The 19,909-nt window shown below is 42.2% G+C and overlaps 1 protein-coding gene across 1 annotated transcript in view; it reads right to left on the minus strand.

Annotated features, from left to right (window-relative positions):
- Positions 1 to 754: 754 nt before the first annotated feature.
- Positions 755 to 19,909, minus strand: part of Rnf130 (ring finger protein 130) — a gene marked incomplete at its 5' end in the record, with an annotated part of 91,933 nt that continues 72,778 nt past the window's right edge. The window contains 4 exons of the mRNA XM_005350162.2: positions 755 to 809; positions 6,622 to 6,715; positions 9,871 to 10,075; positions 11,631 to 11,727. Coding sequence (XP_005350219.2) covers positions 794 to 809; positions 6,622 to 6,715; positions 9,871 to 10,075; positions 11,631 to 11,727 — 412 coding nt within the window. The remainder of the gene's footprint in view (positions 810 to 6,621; positions 6,716 to 9,870; positions 10,076 to 11,630; positions 11,728 to 19,909) is intronic.

Consider the following 19,909-nt stretch of genomic DNA (forward strand, 5'->3'; position numbering starts at 1 on the left):
GCATACCCACAGAAACATGGTATTTCAGGGATGCTAAAGTGGAAGGCCAAGAATTTACTGCTCAAGCGTTTATAAATGTTTTACAAATGCCCACTATCCTTTAAGCATGCAACATGACAAAATAACACATTTTCTTCAATAAGGCAACAATGTTTCATTACCACATGAACTGGCTCCTGACTACACTCCTGAAATGTGTAATGTACACACTAACAGAAGGAGCATCTTGGTTTGGAAGTCCTTACAACCCTCTCCTTCATGCCATAAATTAATTTATTGAGCACTTACTACATGCAAAGCACACTCCCAGGTATGGGGATACAATAGGGGAGCAACAGTTCAAAGTTTTCAATGTGGAGCTAAAGTCCTAGTGAAGGCGCATGGATCACACACAAAGGAAGAAGTTACCAGAGTGGATGGCATCCTTTAAGATAAAATGGAGTAAACCATTAGCTGAGCACTAAGGGAGCAGTGTCACACGGGATGTCTCTGCTCTGCATAGGTTAAATACCAGCAGCCATATTGTTCCTGCCCTCTTATAAAGTCATGAGCACATCCTATGTGTGGTATCAAAATCAGCCTCCGAAACATGTGTTGGTAAAAGACACTTGCACACGGTACTTTTATTTTATTATTTATTTATTTTAATACAAAGCTTTGGCATTAGCAATTTTATGAAAAAATAAAATGTACTAAAAATAAATGCTTGTGTGGCATGATTGGTAAATGATGCACAAAAATAGGTTCTTTTTTCCTTCAAGGCAATCAGTCAGAAAGCAGTGTTTTTCCTTCTTCAAAACCATTCTACCCTATGGAATAAAAGGGAAAACAGAGATCATTAATTAGTTCAAGGGTGGTTGTCAACATTCTAAAACAAAAGAGATGTGATCCTAACTGCAGGGTGGCCTGGGACTGTCCCCAGCCCTGGTGTCTCCCTCAGACTAGCAGTTTCCGAGTGGTCGTCTGAGCAGCGCGTCATCTTAGTGTTTTAATATTCCCATAATGAAAACAGGAAAAAGACAGGACCAGCTGTTATCCAAGCTGGTTTTGAGTTGCTGATTTTACTGCTCTTTACCATTCTAGACTACCAAGGCTATAAAAGGAGCTGAAAAACAAACTTTCTGTTCCAGAAATCTCTCAGGTTTGGGGTGCACTGAGTGTTATCTTAATGTTTTGGTAACAGGTGTTAAAGAGTGTCTGCAGTCCTCTGAAAAGTTTCTTGGTACCCCCAGGATCCTGTTGTCTTCTTTGCAGCTCCTGGCCCTGTAAGACCACTTTCTGGTCCTTTGCACTTGGCTTATTCCCTAAGCAGGGGCTCTCTACCTTCATGTCTGGTTCATTTCCACTGCCTAAATCATGCCTTCAGTTCTGATACTTTGGTCTGTGCTGAGGATCCATGAAATTAAACTTCTCTGGCCACAATTGTTGCCCTCAGTGTTCTGTGGAGCAATCAGGGCTAAGCAGTGTAGAGAGGAGTTAGGAGCAAAGGCACTTGCCTGCATCCCATTGTCCCCCCCCCCCCCCAAGAATCAATTAGGGACCACTCGACCCCTTTCAGCCTCAGTATTACTCTGTGTCTAAACACACTAGAGATTGGCTAAAGGAGAATAAATATGACAAGAGGGAAGAAGACTCACTCCAAGAATACACCTCAGAAAGTAATGTTAAGTATTCTTGGTAACATAAAAAACAAAGATGGATGCCAGTCTGACCAAGAGTATTTGACTGAAAAAGTAAACACCTCAACTTCTTAACTAGTGTCTCACATACTGCTCCTGACGTCAGTAGGGAAGTAAAGTGCAAGATGGCTCACCTGACAGGTGTGGCAGGCAGTGAGAGCCACTTCTGTTTTAGTCATGTATGAGGGAAGGCTAGGTCACAAAGTCAGACAGATCTCACTCTGGGAGATGGTGAAAGAGAAGTCTGGAAACTATAGCGGTATATTCTTCAGGAAACTCTGCTTTTAAAATTCAAAGTCCAACAAGAGGCAACTAGAAAGCAATCCTAATCCTTGTCACAGGGGCTCTGATTCCACCTAACAGTTATGTGACTCAAAGGGAGACCTGCCTCTCACAGCCCTAAACTGTAGCTTCTGGAGAGCTCATATGGACAACTCTGCCCGAGAGAAGTTTTCTTCATTGAGTTCAGTCCTTCGTGAGGCCTCAGGGTTCTAGAACTACAGCCAACCTTGCAGTCTTTCCACACTGGTTGTGCAGTATGAGGCTACCGTGAGCACAAAGGAGTGTGCAGTCCACAGCAGATCCTCCTTGCTCCAGCAGTTCTTGGGACAGACACCTTGAGACATCTCTACCATCTTCTTCCTCCTTTCTAAGCAAAGCATCTCCAAGATGTCTAATGACTCTATTTCAGACCTTTTCTATCAACACTGTGCTGATCTGTCAGTGTCCTAAGACAGAAGCCTAGCTAACTGGCTGTGTGGTGCACGCCAGAAAGCAGGAGTAATGAGCAGAATTAAGGAATATTCAGTACAGAGAAAAACAGGATCATCACTGCTTTTAACTGGCTGATAAACGTCTACAACAACACCTGGAAAGCTCACCAGAACTATCAGTGAGGTGTGGGATCCATCTACCTGCTGAAGAGTCCAGAAGCCAGGACTTCTCTGTATTAGATCCCAGCACAGATCTATACGATCACATTAATCTCGGCACATGCATTTCCTGTTGCCCAGACCAGTGAAAAAATCCTGAGTATCTGAGCTACATATCTCTGCAATTCTTAAGATGTGATTTTTTTTTTTTATAATCAGAGTCTATAGACTAAGAGATGGGCCCTACATGTATAGTTTAACTTCCCACTCAACTTAAAAATCTCTCCTACATCATCTACTTATGTGTTCCTCAAATAAAAACAAGGATGGAACTAACTTTCTCACAGAGAAGGAAGAAGGCAGGTGCTGGATTTCACAAGGCCTATCTAAATAAGTAGAACAACAAACTCCTGTGGGAATGCCGTTCAACAGTCTTGCTGCTGTAGGCACTGAGAATCACAAGGGTGAGGAAGACGCTAAAGCCGAAGTCCTTTGGCTCTGCATTTCACTTCTTTGACCATCACCCTACTTATGCCTGCAGTCTCAGATTTCCCCAGATTTGTGTGCAGTGTTAAAAGTTTTTGAGGCACAATTAGTTACAGAAGCATACTTAATAAGTACTCTTTCACTGAACAAAGGACTCCAAAATACACAATTTCTGAAGCAGCCAATAGCATTGAATCCTTGGTAACTGTTATCCATGAACAAGGTCAAGACGAGTGTTGTGCTCCTGTCTTGGCTGCCCCCTGGTGGTAATCAATGTACTTACAGCAAAAAGCAAGGGGGGTCTGGACCTGCCTGGGTTCTGCATGGCTGCCCTAACATCTGCCAGGCTGGCTGCTCTTGCCTACAGGGTTTGTGAATGAGCATACTGCACTGTTGAAGCTGTCAGGAAAGAAGACTGTCCTCATGGGTGCTTTTGTGCTGGGGTTACTATCAGTTTCTAGACAGTCACTAAAATGTCAACACATTTTCCCATCTGTTTATAGACAGTTGGACAGGTTAAATCAGAATGATGGGATGATTAAAATTAGAAAGGACCCCATTTTGGCTATAAATTTATTGGCATGTAACGGAAAATGAGTATATACATTAAAAAAAATCCATTAACAAGAAATTTAAAAATTGCTATTTTTTTGTTTGTTTTTTGAGGCAGGGTTTCTCTGTGTAACAGCCCTGGTTGTCCTGGAACTTTCTTTGTAAACCAGGCTGGCCTCAAACTCACAGAGATCCACCTGCCTCTGCCTCCCAAGTGCTGGGATTAAAGGCATGAACCACCATGCCCAACTTGCTAAAAAGCTTTTATCTGGAATAAAATAATTTAGGAATTTCCACCAACCTTTTAGAGACACACTGGCACAGAGTAAAATTGATCTTTGTCTCCCACAATAAAATGGTCTTTTTTAAAAAAAAATCACGTGATTCATGCTTGCAAAAGCAACAAGACCCCCAAGTCACACAGAAGCTCACAATGGAAAGAAAAACATTCTAAAAATATAACCTAAGATACTCACCAATGATATTTTGGTGAGTATCTTTTCATGTACCCTCAGGTGTGCACACACACACAGGTGCAGGCACACACACACTCACTCAATGTCCTCTCTAAATGAGATGATGGATGCTGTCCTTTAGGATGGCTTTGAAGGCAAAGAAGTAACAGTCGAATGAACAATGGCAAATCATCCATCTACAAAGGCTAATGGGAGAAGGTTGACCAAGACATGGCTGTGAAGACCCATGGCTTAGGTTCTGAGTAATGCACTTATGCATGGAACTGAAGCAGTATGACCCAGGCACTTGGGTTTCTATTTAAGCATTCTCAAAAACATCTGATGTATAGATTGAGCATCTGGGAAGATTCTGAGTGAGAGGACCATTAAATTCTAGTAGTTCTACAGAAGTGCCCAGGGCATCACTATTTATTTGTACTGGTTGTTACTCATGGTTGAATTTTTAAAAATATTTAATTACATTTACTTACTTTATGTGCTGGTGTGTGTGTGTGTGTATGTGTGTGTGTATGGTATTTGCAATGGCATGTGTGTGGAGGTCAGAGGGCAACTTGCAGTAATTATTTTTTTCTTCTACAAGGTAGATTCTGTGACTGAACTCAAGTCAGGCTTAGCAGCAAGCGCCTTTACCCACTGAATCATATCACCAGCCCCCTCACTGGTAAAATCTTAAGAACTGGGCTTTGTTGGACTGTGGTAGTGCATGCCTTTAATCCAAGCAGTCAGGAGGCAGAGGCAGGTGGATCTCTGTGAGTTCAAGGCCAGTCTGGTCTACAGAGTGAGTCCAGGATAGCCAGAGCTATGTAGTGAGACCCTGTCTTGAAAAGAAGACAAAAAAAGAACTGGGCTTATTATCCAGCTTGATTGGGAATAAGCAAGACAGTGGCTGCAGACCAGACAATGACTTCACTGAATGGAAGTGTTTTTGAAGCCATGGGCAACCACAGTGTTCCTAGGCACTGTAACTAATTTCAAGGACAAAGTTAAACTAATTTGCTTTATTAAAAATAGATGGCCATCTTTTAAATTTTAAATTCTGTTTATTTATATTTTTTATGTCTGTGTGCATATGTACATGTGCCATGGTGTGTGTGTATGTGTAGGTCAGAGGACAACTTGTGGAAGTTGGATTCATCTCAGGTTCTCAGGCTTGGCAGCAAGTGTCTTCCCTGCTGCGCCACACTCCTGGTCGCAGACGGCCATCTTATTCACAGAACTGTAGCAGAATCTCAGCGGAGCTAGTTTGGCTAACATTTATTGAGCACTTATTACGTATTAGGCACTGTGCTAAGTCCATAGCCCTATGATGTAGACTAGTCATTATTTGCTTATTTTGATGATTAAAATCATCTTCAGATAAATTAAAATGCCCAATGGAAAAAATGGGGTTGCTGAGTGAGAGTCAAATCTAGGTGTGACTGACTCTAGAATCTGAGCAACTGGTACCGTGTTCTGACGGAAAACTGTATCTAGCAGTGTCCACAGAAGTAGCTAGCTCCTGACCTAATGGACAGGCAAAGGCTATTCATATAAAGGGTGAAGAACACCAATGTATCACAATAGCCTCTCAGCATGTGCAGGGTCAGGGATGACAGAAGATATTTCTTGCAAGATTTTTGTCAACAGATCAGGTTGGAGATAGTATGTCAGAGAAGTGAAAGTTTTGTGTTTCTAAGGTTAAACATTATTAATTATTCCAGAAGATCGTTTACTGTTGACTACTTAAAATGCTACGCCATACTCCGATATGAAAAGCACACAATGTGCACCAGCAGCAATGTAGGCTCAAATCTGGGCACTGGCCCAGGGCTGTGCCCATCTCTAAGTAGTATGAATACTCAGGTAAAAGAGAGGACTGAATAGTAAAACAAAGGAAAACCAAACCCTTCCATTATCTACTTCTGGGAAATCATTGCATCAAAAGGACTAAGATATCTATCCTACAGTAGCCCTTGATGTGCAGCGGCTGCCAGCATTCCTAGCTCTGTGCATTCCTTGTGGGAAGGTCATCTCACCATTAAGAAGCCTGACTGGTGTTCTTCCTGTGGAGGCCAACTTTGCCTTTCTGTAACCTATCTTTTCTGTCCTTAGACAGACAGTCTATTTTGACATCTCTACCTCCCAAAAGTTCTGAGAGCAGTAGATTTGCTTCCCGCTTCTTTCCTGTCCTTGACCATAGGCAAAGGTCTTAGCATGCTCCCGAAAGTTGACTAAAGCTCCTGGTAAAATCTATGAGCACACACAGAGTGGGGCTATTCCTGTGACATACTAAGACTGTTCTGGTGTCCTGGCACGTGCATGACGCTGTGGATCCAGCCTGTACTAAAGAGAGCCTCCAGAGTTTTGCTCATATATGCTGGTCTTACTGAACAAAATGAATTCCCATTCTGTGTGACTAAAAATAGATGGCTCATGAAATAAATTTTTTGTTAACTATGATCCCACTGGGATCAGCATGAAGCAGGTGGGAAGCCAAGTCTCACCACCTTCATGAAAATTACATGTTTTCTTGGGGTCATCTGGCACATGCAATCCAAAAAACAATTTGTTACTTACTCATTAGCATTCAAGCTAGCTGTGGCTCTGATGATCATGTAGCAGAGCGTGAGAGCACTGAGGAGGCCAAAACTGGCAATAATAAACCATTCTTCTGTTGACAAAGGAAAGGGAGGAAATCACTCTGGGGAGAAGATTTAAGTCAAATCGATGTCAACACTTCCCTCAAATGCAACGAAGCAGACGTCAACGGAGGTGTAAGCCAAGGCTGGCTCAAAGAAGTCAAGCAGGAGGAAGTTTGCCAGAAAGCTACTAACTAGAGAAGGTTAGTGGAGTACTGGGAAAGCTGCAAGGAGAAAGGAAAGCATGGCTCAACCGTTTCTTTCAGTTTCGATCCAGAAGTACATGAGGAGTGTGACCACCAAAAGGCACAGGAAAATTATGTAGGAGAACTGTACATGGACATAGGTATCACTGTGAATTTAAATGACAGTAGAATAATCATACTTAAAATAGTTTCTCAAATTTCCTTTTTGTCATTTCTGCATGACTCTAACACTCAATCTTAGAAAAGGGTTAGGAGCATGGAGTGGGGCTCTCAAAAGTCTTCGTGTATGCTAATCGAAAAGCTGCTCCTTCAAGACACGTTTGCATTTTCTCTTATCTATCAGTTTACAGTATTCATACTAAAAAGACACATCACAATTGTGCCAAGAAAACAGGTCCAGGGCTCCTGCTGGGAAGTAAAACTTGTCCTTCTGTCTAAAGAAAAGTAGGAGGGGCCATGACTGACAAGGTGTGCAGAAGTCAAAATCAAAGTCATGCATACATGGGGATAGAGCGAGACTAACCTTGGGGCCTGAGAACCAATCTGACTTGCTCCAAAGTCATAACTATAATATGTTGTCAAGGATAAACTAAATTGGGAAGGTTTAACAAAGTAATCCTATAAAATTCCTCTATGTCTGTAACAAGGTACGACGAATGTTCACAGGCAAAGCTGTGCCTACAGGACTGCTGCTTCATTTTAACATTTTTTAGATAGTATACAAAATAATGCTTTCATATGACTTCATATATGTAATATAGTTATTTCTTTCAAAACTTTTAATTTTCAATTATGTGTATATGTGTGCATATGTATATGTGAGCATATGTGCCCACGGAGGTCAGAAGGTGTGGGACCCCCCTGGAGCTGGAGTTACCTCAGGTGGGTGCTAAGAACTGAACTTGGGTTCTTGAAAAGAGTATCAAGGGCTCCTAGAAACCCCACTTTGGGTATTTCTTAGTCTGGGTTTCATGAATTCCAAAACTGCATAAACTGTGTGTGAGCAGGCTCCCCCCCCCCCCCCCCGAAAAGGCAAGGCTAAGAGAACTTGCTCTCTAGGCTCCCAGGATGCTAAGCTTGTTGTATGAGCTATATCTTCGCTGTCCTGGTTGGTTTATATGACTGAAATGCTTTGCAAACTCTTCATATAACACTGCAGCCACTGCTTTTTGGATACAGACTTCCTTGTCACTAGACTTAAGCTATTTATTGAAGTCAAAATGGGTACTCAAGAGTCCATGTGAAATCCACTGTTCTAACCTGTGCGTGTTTTTAGTTGGAAATAATGTATACTGGTACTTTTTAAATCCAAGAGATGAATTATTGTTGATGAATTATCAACAGCAAGGAGAGTAACATAATATTAACTCTTTTCTTTTTGGCTATAGCTGAGGCTGGTCTTGAATTTAAAATTCTTTTGCTTCTACCTCCTAAGTGCTGGGAATGATGGGATTATAGGCATGTGCCACTGTGTCCACTGAGCTGCCACCAAGCCCACCTTCTCATAAACCGTTGTTCACAGACTAACATTTAGAAACTTCAGTCACATCTATTTTTCTGAATCCTGAACACATATATCTATTTGTGTCTTTGCATGTGAGAAATACCATCACTGCGCCACCCGGCAGAGCCAAGAGTACTTCAGCAGCAGTCTCCCACTGCCGGGCATTAGCACAGTGCCCTGCACACAGCAGATGCTGGCTGAAGCTCCTGCACTTGCTTATGGTACTACAGGGATTTGGAAGGAAAAGCGGTACTTTGGGTCTGGATAATCACATGAATTTTCTTTACTGGCATTATGTGTAAATTCTGGTAAAGGTTTTTTTGGGGGGTATATTTTTATCATCAAAATATTTTGTTATCACAATTTTGAAGACAGTTCCACATAAAAATGACAAGATGTGTGCTTAATGTAGTAGGTGCTCAATAAATGCCTGGTCAACGAAGGACTTATAAAAGCGCAATTTTAAATCACCTTTATCTCCTTTCATACTGCTAGAGCAAGTTTTGAAACTCTGGACCATAAAACCTAAATGCCAAAGTAGGAAAACCATGAAATGTTGCTAAAACAAGCATTGGAAAATGGTAAGAAATGAGTCACACTACATCAAAGAATAGTTTTACTTATAACAGAATGAAAGCTCTTGGCCTTCAGACAAATGGCAACCTCTGGATGGCTCAAAACCATGCATTTCAACAAAACAGATCACAGAAGCCTTAAGAAGCTATCCCATAAACCGCTTCCCCCATTTTGTTACTGGCTCCCAGAAGTAAGTGGAGCCTCGTCAGCTCTAGGCTTGAAGTCCTGTAAGCAGCAGCAGAATTAGAAAGGCAGCACCAGAGTGGGGGTGAGAGATGGGTGAGAGGTTGTTAGATGGAGACTGCATGTAAAGAATGAAGACGGAGAAAAGGGTTTGCTGTTACAGGATGAATGCCTTGCCTACAACACCATACACACGCCACCAACCAACCCACTCACACTGTATACAGACGGGCACCGCCCTCACAACAGTACAATTTTGCTTATTAACAGTTCAACAATCAAGACATTTCATAACGAGCCCAGAATATTTTTTAGGTTCAAATTCTACATTAGATTTTCACCAAGTTGCTTACAGCCTGGAAGATCATGGGCAGCAGTGCTTAGCAAACAGTACACGAGCACTGCTGCCTGCCGGCCCACACTGCACTCCAGTGTCTCCCTTTAAAATGTCTATTTGCAATGCAACAATTTCAGAACACGGCTTACTGAACAGCCATTAAGACAAACCTTTAAACAACTAACCATATAATCACCAGCATGCACATTCCTTACTATGAACAAAGTTTGTAATTCTAAACAGCTATTTAAATGTACATGTTCTTGTTTTCCTTTACGAAAACTGCTGGACCACATGACTTCAACTTTCTCCTTGACAGTCACCACATGCCAACACAGGCAGCAATGCCGTCTGGTGCCTGGGCAAAGGGTCCCCACTTACTTGTTACTGCAATGTTGATTTCACCCGTCCGGGGAGTAAGCTCCCCATCTTGAGGAAGAGGCGATATGCCTGAAGTTCGCAGTGGCTCAAGGCCAAGGGAACTGTCACTGGCAAGGTCACCGAGGGCTGATCTTCGGTTAACTGCTTGGGTTCTGGTGAGCCTTTCCATATCAAATGCTACATTATCAGTACACGGCAGATTTGGCTGCAAAATATTTCCAGATTAAAAAAAAATCAAATCATTATAAGAACAAGTATATAAAAAAAAAAATCCTGGATGTTTAACACCCACTCCCAGAACTTCAGCAGCTTTTCACGTAATCACTTCTCATTTACCTGCCCATCTATCTTTCCTACTATCATTTAAGAAACTTTCTTCAAAGAATCAGTTGATTTTCTCCGAAACGTACAAAGGAAAACCAAAATTAATAGCTCAAAACTGTCCACTGTAGCTTGGCAAAAAAGTGATAACCATTTGTGGTCTCAGTCACAGGCAAAGGGAGGCTAATGGCATTTACAAAATTGGCACATTCAGATTGAAAGTTTACTTCATTATCTTAATGTTAAATGTCACTATTAGCATATACCTTCAGAGACAAAGCACACAGCAAGAGCAGATCAAAGCTCAGGTCTGTAAACTGTAAGAAAATGATCTGTGTCGACGCCTGAGCCTCCAGCTACAGCTGAAGTCCACCTGTGGAGAGGTGGGTATGAACACTCACAGCAGAGTAAGAGGCAGCTCCTCCTGTCTGTGTAAGACAGCATATGAAAACAGAGCTCAGAAAAATGGCAGACAAAAAGAACAGCCAAGACCCAGAGCTACTGCTTCTAGGGCAAAAGAATTCTGTTTTTGAGTCTCCCAAAGCTCTTAAAAAAAAAAAAAACAAAAAAACAAAATTAAAAGCGCAATATAAGAGCTGATGCTTATAGTAATGTCACATCCCACGAATGACAACTATCATTTATTCCAGAAGGCATTCTGTCATTAAAAATGGATAGAAAACAAGTTACTTTTTCCACATGCTGGCCATATGTGACAGTATCTGCTGAACTAGTTGTACATAGAGGATGACTTGGCCCCCAGAGAACAGTTAGCAATGGTGACCTTTTTCTTTCTATTAAAAGTATAACCTGAATAATACTTGTTTATTATTTTAGTTGTTTAGTATTTTAGTTCTGAGCCTTAGCCTTTAACGATGAGCTATCCCTCCAACCCTATATACCTTTCTTAAGCAAGAATGTAAGAAGTCTCCACCATTCTCATTGTATGCTCTGGCACCAGTCACAGCTGACCCAGTGCAGCATACTTGGCTAACACAGCTGTCAAGCTGCTCAAGGTTCTCTGGTGCTTTTTGGTTAACATCTATGTTCACTGCTTGCAAGTTACTGACACTCAAAGACGTGAAGAGCAAGCTTAAGAGGGCAGAAATGTCATCATTTCATATTTTGGCAAAATTACTATTAGATCACAGCTTTCTGCATCCTATTTCTTTCATGTGCTCTCCATCAGAAGCACAGTTTTCAAAACAGACTAGTACAGTTATTTACATTCTCTTCTTGTGGGCCCAAGGAGTTTAGAACTTTGAAGTCACCTGGAAGAAGGGCACAAAAAAAAAAAAAAAAAAAAAAAAAAAAAAAAGGCCACGTGGCAAAGAAAGCAAGAGTATTCTAAAGAGATTTGGCCATGGCTTCTAGTACGCTAGTTGCATCACACTGCATGTGGATATATTACACCAAGTAGTGACAAGCAGGGAACATACCACAATTCCTAGGGCTTTCAAAATATTAAGTTTGCACATAGGACAGGTACAGTGTTCACTAAGCCAGGGATCCACACATGACTTGTGGAAAACATGCCTAGAAAACAACAGAGAATTATGTCACAAATTGCATATTGAAGAACTCCAAGGTCAAAATGGAAAGAATTAGAATTTTTTCTGTTTTAGGGGATTTCAACACCCAAGAGATAAATAGTGGAGCACATAAAAACATAGCCTACTCCTGTACCTAAGAGCACTGTGTAATGAGCATGAGAGGGTTACAGATGCCTGAACTTATTTCTGTGCTGTGGATCCACCATAGGACCTCATGCATGCTGTAAGTGATGGGGCTTGCTGAGTTGTCCAGGATGGTCCCAAGCTCACAGTAATAAAGACTAGCTGGGACTATAGGTATAAACTACTGTGCCCAACTTGTCTTTTCATGCCACTGAATTCTAAAAGACTTGAAAAAATCTAGAAAAATATATTAAGAATAAAGATAACCAGATTTTATAAACAAGCTATATTTTAGAAGGATAGCTCATGTAGAAAGATGGAATTCTGGTGGGCAGTGGTAGTGGATACCTTTAACACCTTTAATCTCAGCACTCAGGAGACAGAGGCAGGAGGATCTCTGTGAGTTTGAGGCCAGCCTGGTTTACAAGAGCTAGTTCTGGAAAAGCTTCAAAGCTATAGAGTAAAGCCTGTCTCAAAATCCCCCATCCCTGCCAAAACAAAACAAAACAACCCTCCCCCCTCAAAAAAAACCCAAATGGAATTTCACACAGATGTTAAGTTGCAGTTAAATTAAGAGTTCTCTGGATAAATGTTAGTTTTATGAAATTCAACCTAGGCTGAATATTGGTAAAAGTCACAGGGCAGTTAGAACTCTTTTAAGGTGGTCAATGTTATCTAAGAATGAGATCAGCAGTTGGTGATTCTTGGCTGAAATGTTAAATGTTAAATGATAGGGGACAATGACATCCTCTCCCACTCGTGAGAACTAAAGTCACATCCTCCTGATGCGGTCAGTCACTCAGAGAGGGTCTGTAGTCTTGGAAAAGGAACTTGTTCCCATAGGAAGTCCAGAAAAGACTTTGAAGGACAGGCAAAGGTCATGCCCAAGTTCTGGTATCCTTGTACAGGAACCTGAAGAAGCTGCAACCCAGCACAGGGAGCCTGCAGTGCTAGGCTGACACAAAGGCATCAACAGATTCTCAGGCAGGTTTTGAAGAAATGATACAATTTGAGTTTGGGATAAAAGGTAATTTGAGAGATACCAAATTGGGTCATCATATACCTTGTTTTAACTTAAAACCTTGTTAATTTATAATTTAATATTCTGGCTACTATTTGAAAATAAAAATTTTAAAAAGATGGTCTAGAAAACTTTTTACTGGGATGATAATTTCAGCCAACAATAAGCTATCTATCCCACAGTTTCCATTTGATGGCCTTATAGCCTTCTTCTTTGGAGACCAGAATCAAGACCTTGAAGTCTTGCTTTCTCAGTCTAGTGAGACTTTCAGACAAGGCATTCTCACGCCTGAGAACCTTCTGTAGGGTTTATAGGCTGCAAAGCTGTCAGTCCACACGGAGACTTACAGTTATACAATACAAGGTGTTATGATTTCCTCCTCCTACTTTTATGGACTAAGAGTGCTCCAGAGAAAAGACAAGGTGCTTCTGAGGACTCAGCCCTTACTGAGGGTCATGTGCAGCTACTGCCCAGCAGCACTCAACGGTACCAAGGTTACTGTGCAGTGGAACACAGAACAGAACAAGGCTGCTGCTGCTGTTTCTTTTTAAAAACATTATTATTTGTGGGTATGCAAGACATGCTCACAATGTGGGAGTCAAGAGGAAAACCTGAAAGAGTCAGTTCTCTCCTACAACGATGTGAGTTCCAGGGGTCAAACTCAGGTCATCAGACCTCTATACATGAGGTTATCTCTCCACCCCTGAATAATATTTCTTAATCTCTGCGGGGCATGCAGAGGTCCCTTTAGATCTCATCTAAACTGTAGAATCTAAACTACAATTACCTAATCTGTATACCCCTGGGAGCAACTGATAGACGTCTGGGGGCTTAGCTAGTGCCAGGACAGAGTGGGACAGTCGAGAAGGTGTTCTAGTTTTAGGATGGACAATGGGATTTGGCTGTCAAGAGTAGAAGAGATCATGTGATCTCTGAAAGAGTTGCTTTGGTTCAGGAGTGAGATGTATGAAGAGGGGTGTGGTAGCTCAATTTTAACCAGAAGATGGTAGAACCCTGGTATAAAGATTTGGCTCTGGGGCTGGAGAGATGGCTGAATGGTTAAGAACATTGCCTGCTCTTCCAAAGGTCCTGAGTTCAATTCCCAGCAACCACATGATGGTTCACATCCATCTGTAATGGGGTCTAGTGCCCTCTTCTGGCCTGCAGGCATACATGCACACAGAATATTATATATATATATATATATATATATATATATATATATATAATAAATAATTTTTTTAAAAGATTTATTTATTATGTACACAGTGTTCAGCCTCCATGCCTGCAGGCCAGAAGAGAGCACCAGATCTCATTACAGATGGTTGTGAGCCACCATGTGGTTGCTGGGAATTGAACTCAGGACCTCCGGTAGAGTAGTCAGTGATCTTAACCTCTAAGCCATCTCTCCAGCCCAATAAATATATTTTTTTTAAAAAAAGATTTGGCTCTGGCCTATCCAGGGCAGTGTTTTTGCTTTTCCTATTACTGGTTACTCAGGAAAAAACAAAATGGCGTACCTCCCTTACTTAATTTCTCCCAAGTGATGGGATGATAGGGCCACACGGCTGTAACCATTTTCACATGCTGTGAGGTTTACACACACACAGTTTAAGGGTTTACAACTTGTTTGTTATGTTGACCTTAAATGAGCCATACGTGGATTTTTTTTTAATGTTGGGATTCTTAAGTACTTATTTTCTTATAGTTTTGTTGACCTAAAAGAAAAATTGTTCTATCCCATTAGTCAATTACTGTGTTCCCCTTTGTGTGGTTATAGAAGATAATAAAGACTATCTGGAATACTATCTGTAGACAAATAAGAATCTCTCTTCCTTAGTTAACTCAAAACCTAAAAGAAGTATTTCTTCTCTCTAAAAACAAAAGTTTCTAGCTATCACTTGCACCCCAGACCACTATTCCAACTCCCCTCCCATGACCCAGAGCCAACCCTTTCCAGCTTCTGTGCAACTAACTCCAGACCTTCTGACTCTTAACTCCCACAGCTCTTCTGGATAAAACTAAGCCCTTGTTCTCTGGATGGCCTTGAACAATCCTGCACTCTCCTACTGGTCACCTTTGGGAACAAATGCTTAGGCTTGTAGCTGTCCCTTCTTCACTATTTTCTTCCTCACTTGACCACTTCCTCAGCCTCCTGCTCACCATACCCATCATGTCCTTCATCTTGTTTCTGGGCAAAGCTTTGCTACTAAGTGTCTGGATCCTTGGTCCACTACTCTTCTTGCCTCTCAGCTGTCTGCCCTGAAAGACCATGGGTGGGAGACTGGGGAAGACAGGCTTGATCACCTCGTGAGGCTGACTGAAGCACATGAAAACTGTACCTGGAATACTTTGAGAAGCACTAAGGTTTTGCTAAAAAGGCAAAGTGACCTTAATGTTCCATACAACATCCCAGTAAATGGCAAGAATACTTTTGAAACAAGCTTTGGCACTAGGGCATCCATCACTAGTCAGAGGGTGCACCACAGGGGCCAGACCTTGAAAAGCAGTTCTTCCTCACTATCTTGAGAGACTCTTGTAATAAAAATACACACAGCAGCAGAAAGGGGCTAAGTGGTGGACTAGGATATGCAGAGAGCTGTAGACCAACATATCAGAGCTTCCACACGACCATTACTTCTGTAAGAAATGCTGTGAGGTACACAATGGGGAACACACAGACTACGGAAGAAACAAAGCCTGCAGCACTGAAATACAGTGCCTCCTTGCTCCTACTCCCCAGGGGCCAGAAACAGAGAGGTCAGAAAGCAGTGGGGCTGGGGGAGGGGGAGGGGGAGGCATCTGCACTGGAGGTGAGTTGTTTTCACAACTCTGAAGCCTCTGGGTGTCCTGTTAAGGACCTGGCAAACATGAAAGGATCATCCAGGATTATTAAAGGTCAGACACAAGAACTCCTTCCCCAGCCAGGCCTGGCAGATGCTGTTTAAGCCGATCTCCCTCTGAGGTGGGGGTGACTGCAGCAACTCCCTAGCCAGCCAGTCGCCAGCTTCCTGACCTGTTTTAGCACGGGCTGGCATCTTCATGCTGTGGCACTCTCCTTAGTATTTCCACCTACTAACATCCTGTGGCTAACCTTTAAATAAGGTGGCTGTTTCTCAGTTTTGGAGCCATGAGGGCTAATATCCAAAAGGCGATCAACTGTAATCAACTGACACAAGCAGGAGGTCCCCAAAGCAATGCCAACTGCCATCTGTCCACAATAAATTCGTGCGATAGAGGACAAAAAGAAAAGGTCATGTGACAAAGCAGTTCACAAGAGGTCTGATATTTATAGAGAAAGGTTTGGTTCAGAACAGTCTTGTTAAAAATGAAGAACAGACAGACATAGACATTTGGCTGTCTTCTGACTGAGGAGAGACAGCAAATAAAGATTCTACCTAAAGCTGCAGGGTAATGTAAGGGTCAGATTTAAAACAAATAGGAATCTCAAAGGCTTGATTATGACTGAATGCTGATGAGCAAAGATAGACAGAACAAAAAGCCAAGGGGACAGGCAGTCAATAGATCAAGGTCCCCTTTCGCTGGCAGGCAAAGACCCAAGTAGGAATAGCAGCACCAGACCAGAGCTGAGCTGCCTCTTCCATGCTTGGAGGTGCCAAGGAGGGTGTAGAGGTAGACATGCTGGAGGCCTGGTGATATAAAGCTCAGGGCAATCCAGCAACTATTCTCTCTATGAAGCTGATAGTAAAGTTCACTTGGCTGAGAGTGAACAATGGGTAAGGGAAGTGTTTAAGGAGACACTGCTGTGATAAACAGGAAGGGCCAGCCAGGATAGCAGAAAGACTCTGGTTAACACTTGGCATCCAGCCAGGGGTGGAACTCTGTCTGTGCAGTCTGTCCAAAGACCAGGTGGAAGACAGTGAGGGACAAAAGTGCTGAGCCATATGAGATGGAGAAATCCAGGGAAGGCTCAGGGTCAAAGAACATACAGATAAAAGAAAGAAGGGGTATTCCAGGTGGAAAGACACCAAACAGGGAAAATTACCACAGGTACTAGAGAGTCATTGGCTGGAAGTAAGCTCAGAGAAGATTTGGGATCAAAACTTCCTGGGTCAACCTTTTCTAGGTCGGTGGTTCTCATCTGGAGACATTCTGGGTTGTCAAAACTGTGTGGTACGGCACTTCTGGGGAGTAGTGGCAGAGGCTAAGGATATGCTGAATGTCCTGTGTTGTACAGAGCAGCTTTCCTCACCTTCTCCTTCAAACAAAGACTCATCTGATTGAAATGTCAGCAGTGCCAAAGCCGAGAAACCCTGTATAGGTCGAAGGTTGTCACAAAAGATTGCTCAATGGTAAAAGTTAATTTTTACTGCATCTGAGGATGGTGGTGTTGTTAAGGTGAGGGACAACATGTTCTGAGTAGGCCGAACACTGTAATTCAGAGAATACAGAGACTTAAGAAAGCAGCTGGTTTCAAAACAACATGGAGAGCGGACAGTCAGTGCAGTACATCTGCATAAAGTGTGGGCAAGACCTTGAGGGAGAGAGCAAAGAAATCCCTCAAGTCTGACAATGTTTGAGCTCTTTAAAAGCAGCTCACAAACACAAAGGCTAAGCAGCAACTGTCTTTTTTAGCTGTAGAAAGGTAAGGTTCCACAAGGCTGTGGACCTCAGCGGAGAGTGTGACCCTCTGTTATCAGAAATCACTCAGGAACTTACTAAAGGTGAATGGTGGTGTTCCACTGAAGGTCTTTATAAAATTGCTCGTTCATCTGACAGGGAGTTGGGTTGAGAAAGGTCTGCGCTAAACTGGCGAGGGGGAGAGGAGGAAGATAGAGATAGATAGAGATAGGTATATATATATATATATATATATATATATATATATATATATATATAGAGAGAGAGAGAGAGAGAGAGAGAGAGAGAGCGAGCACTCAGAATGAACCTGGAAAAGTCAAGGCAAGGCTTTAGGGATGGCAAGAATGAGAGCAAGTAGCCCAGAGTCCTCTATTTTAGGATCAGACTCCCTTGAGGAAGACACTTTCATTTTAATAATAACAGTGAATGATTTTTTTTTCCTTTCTGCTTTAGGTACCAGCTGGGTCCAGTGGTTCTTGAGCAGGGGATAGGAAGAAAAGAAATTTAATGTTCAGCTTCTTCCTGGTTAAAGCAGGCACTTGCTGGCTCTGCTTTCTTTCCCTACTTGCTTCATAAACATGCTTCTTTCAGCCTCACACACTTCGATTTTAAATAACTGAATGAAGAAAAATGGCCAGTACATAATTTTCTGCAGGGCTGCTTACACTGAGTTTGGTTAAGATCTTTCTTATGTAACCTAGAATTGGAATACTATTCCAGAATCTTGAACTTCTATTTCTGATTACAGCATTCTTCTGGAGATCCAAGATTAAAAATCAAAAAACAAAAACAAAAAAAGCAATCTATTTTGTGTGCATTTTCTAGGCACAAAATGTTACTTTCTGAATAAGTAAAATAGGACAGGTAGCTTCATGGAGGCACAGCAGCCTACAAATATTTTATTCAGTTACAAGTTTACAAGGCAGGGTCATGTGAGTACCTTTTCATGAGATGAGAGAAGAAAGTAGAAATCTTTGGTTTTAGGTTCTTAGTAGGTGATTTTGCATTTTATACACAAAACAGGCTATCTTGGTGCTTCATGTTCCCTAGTTTGGCATAGAACATGGTAGAAATCAACATGCTTATAAAGGAAACTTGTATGGCCCAGTCTGGTGGTGCAGGTCTGTAAACTCAGTTACATGGGAAATTGAAACATGAGTTTGGCAAGTTCAAGGCCAGTCTGGGCTACAGAATGATTTCCATAGTCTGGGCAACTTAATGAGATCCTGTCTCAAAGTAAAAAGAATGCTGGAGCTATTCCTCAGAAGAGAGGAAAGGATAGAGAGGGAGGGAGGGAGGGCGCTAGCTAGAAATCTTAAATAAGGAATGATGATTACTGAAGTCAGGCTCTGCCACAATGAACTGCGTAAACCTGGAATCTGCCGCTGGCCTTACTATCTATCCTTCACTGGACAACGGTGCTATGGTTTGGGTGTAGTCCGAGTGTCCGTCCCATAGTCCATGGTGGTGAAAACTTTGGTTATCAGTTGGTAGGTGGCAGAACTTCTGGAGAATGGGACCTAGTGGAGGTCCTAAGGTGGCGTGAGGTATTTCCTACAGGACTCTTTTGGTGGTTCTCATGAGGTTATTACAAAAGCATCAGATGTGGCTAGCCTGTCCTCTTGCTTCTACATGGACTCCCTCTATGTATGCTACCATCATGCTCACCAGAGGCTAACCCGACAGGGCCCACTGGATGCTGCACAGAGAACTTCTAAGACTCTGCAGATACTTTGCCACGGAATGACAAACTAGCCAGCACAATAGGAGAGCAACGCCCTCTTTGGATTGCTGGCAGGATGAGAGAAGACAGTACACATAATCTGTACAGAGTAGTGTATGGTCGCAGAGCAGTTACAATGCAAACAGCAGTCCTCCCATTCTGCGTAACTCAGGGCTTTAGCATAGTAGAACCTAGAGCCAGGGGGACGAGGTGGAGGGCTTGTGGAAGGGCTTTATAATGAACTCTAATTTGAGATGGAAAGTGTTTGTTGTGTGTTTTCTTTTTTGTCTGTACTAGGGATGAAACCTATAACCTGGTAAATGTTAGTCAAGTGTTTACCACTGAGCTACAGCCTAGCCCAAAGGGTCACTGAATACAATTTCTTAGGTTATGATGTACCTAGATGTTGCCAAGTGTTTTTTTTTTTTTTAAAAGATTTTGTTATTTATTATGTATGTGTTCTACCTGCATGTGTGCCTGCAGGCCAGAAGAGGGCACCAGATCTCATTATAGATGATTGTCAGTCACCATGTGGTTGCTGGGAATTGAACTCAGGACCTCTGGAAGAACAAACAAGGCTGTGCTCTTAACCTACAGGGTTTCTCTATATATCCCTGGCTGTCCTGAAACTCATTTTGTAGACTAGGCTGGCCTTGAGCAGAGATCCACCTGCCTATATCTTCCAAGTGCTGGGAT

The sequence above is a fragment of the Microtus ochrogaster genome, chromosome 7 (genome assembly GCF_000317375.1).
Source record: "Microtus ochrogaster isolate Prairie Vole_2 chromosome 7, MicOch1.0, whole genome shotgun sequence".
Taxonomy (NCBI): Eukaryota; Metazoa; Chordata; class Mammalia; order Rodentia; family Cricetidae; genus Microtus; species Microtus ochrogaster.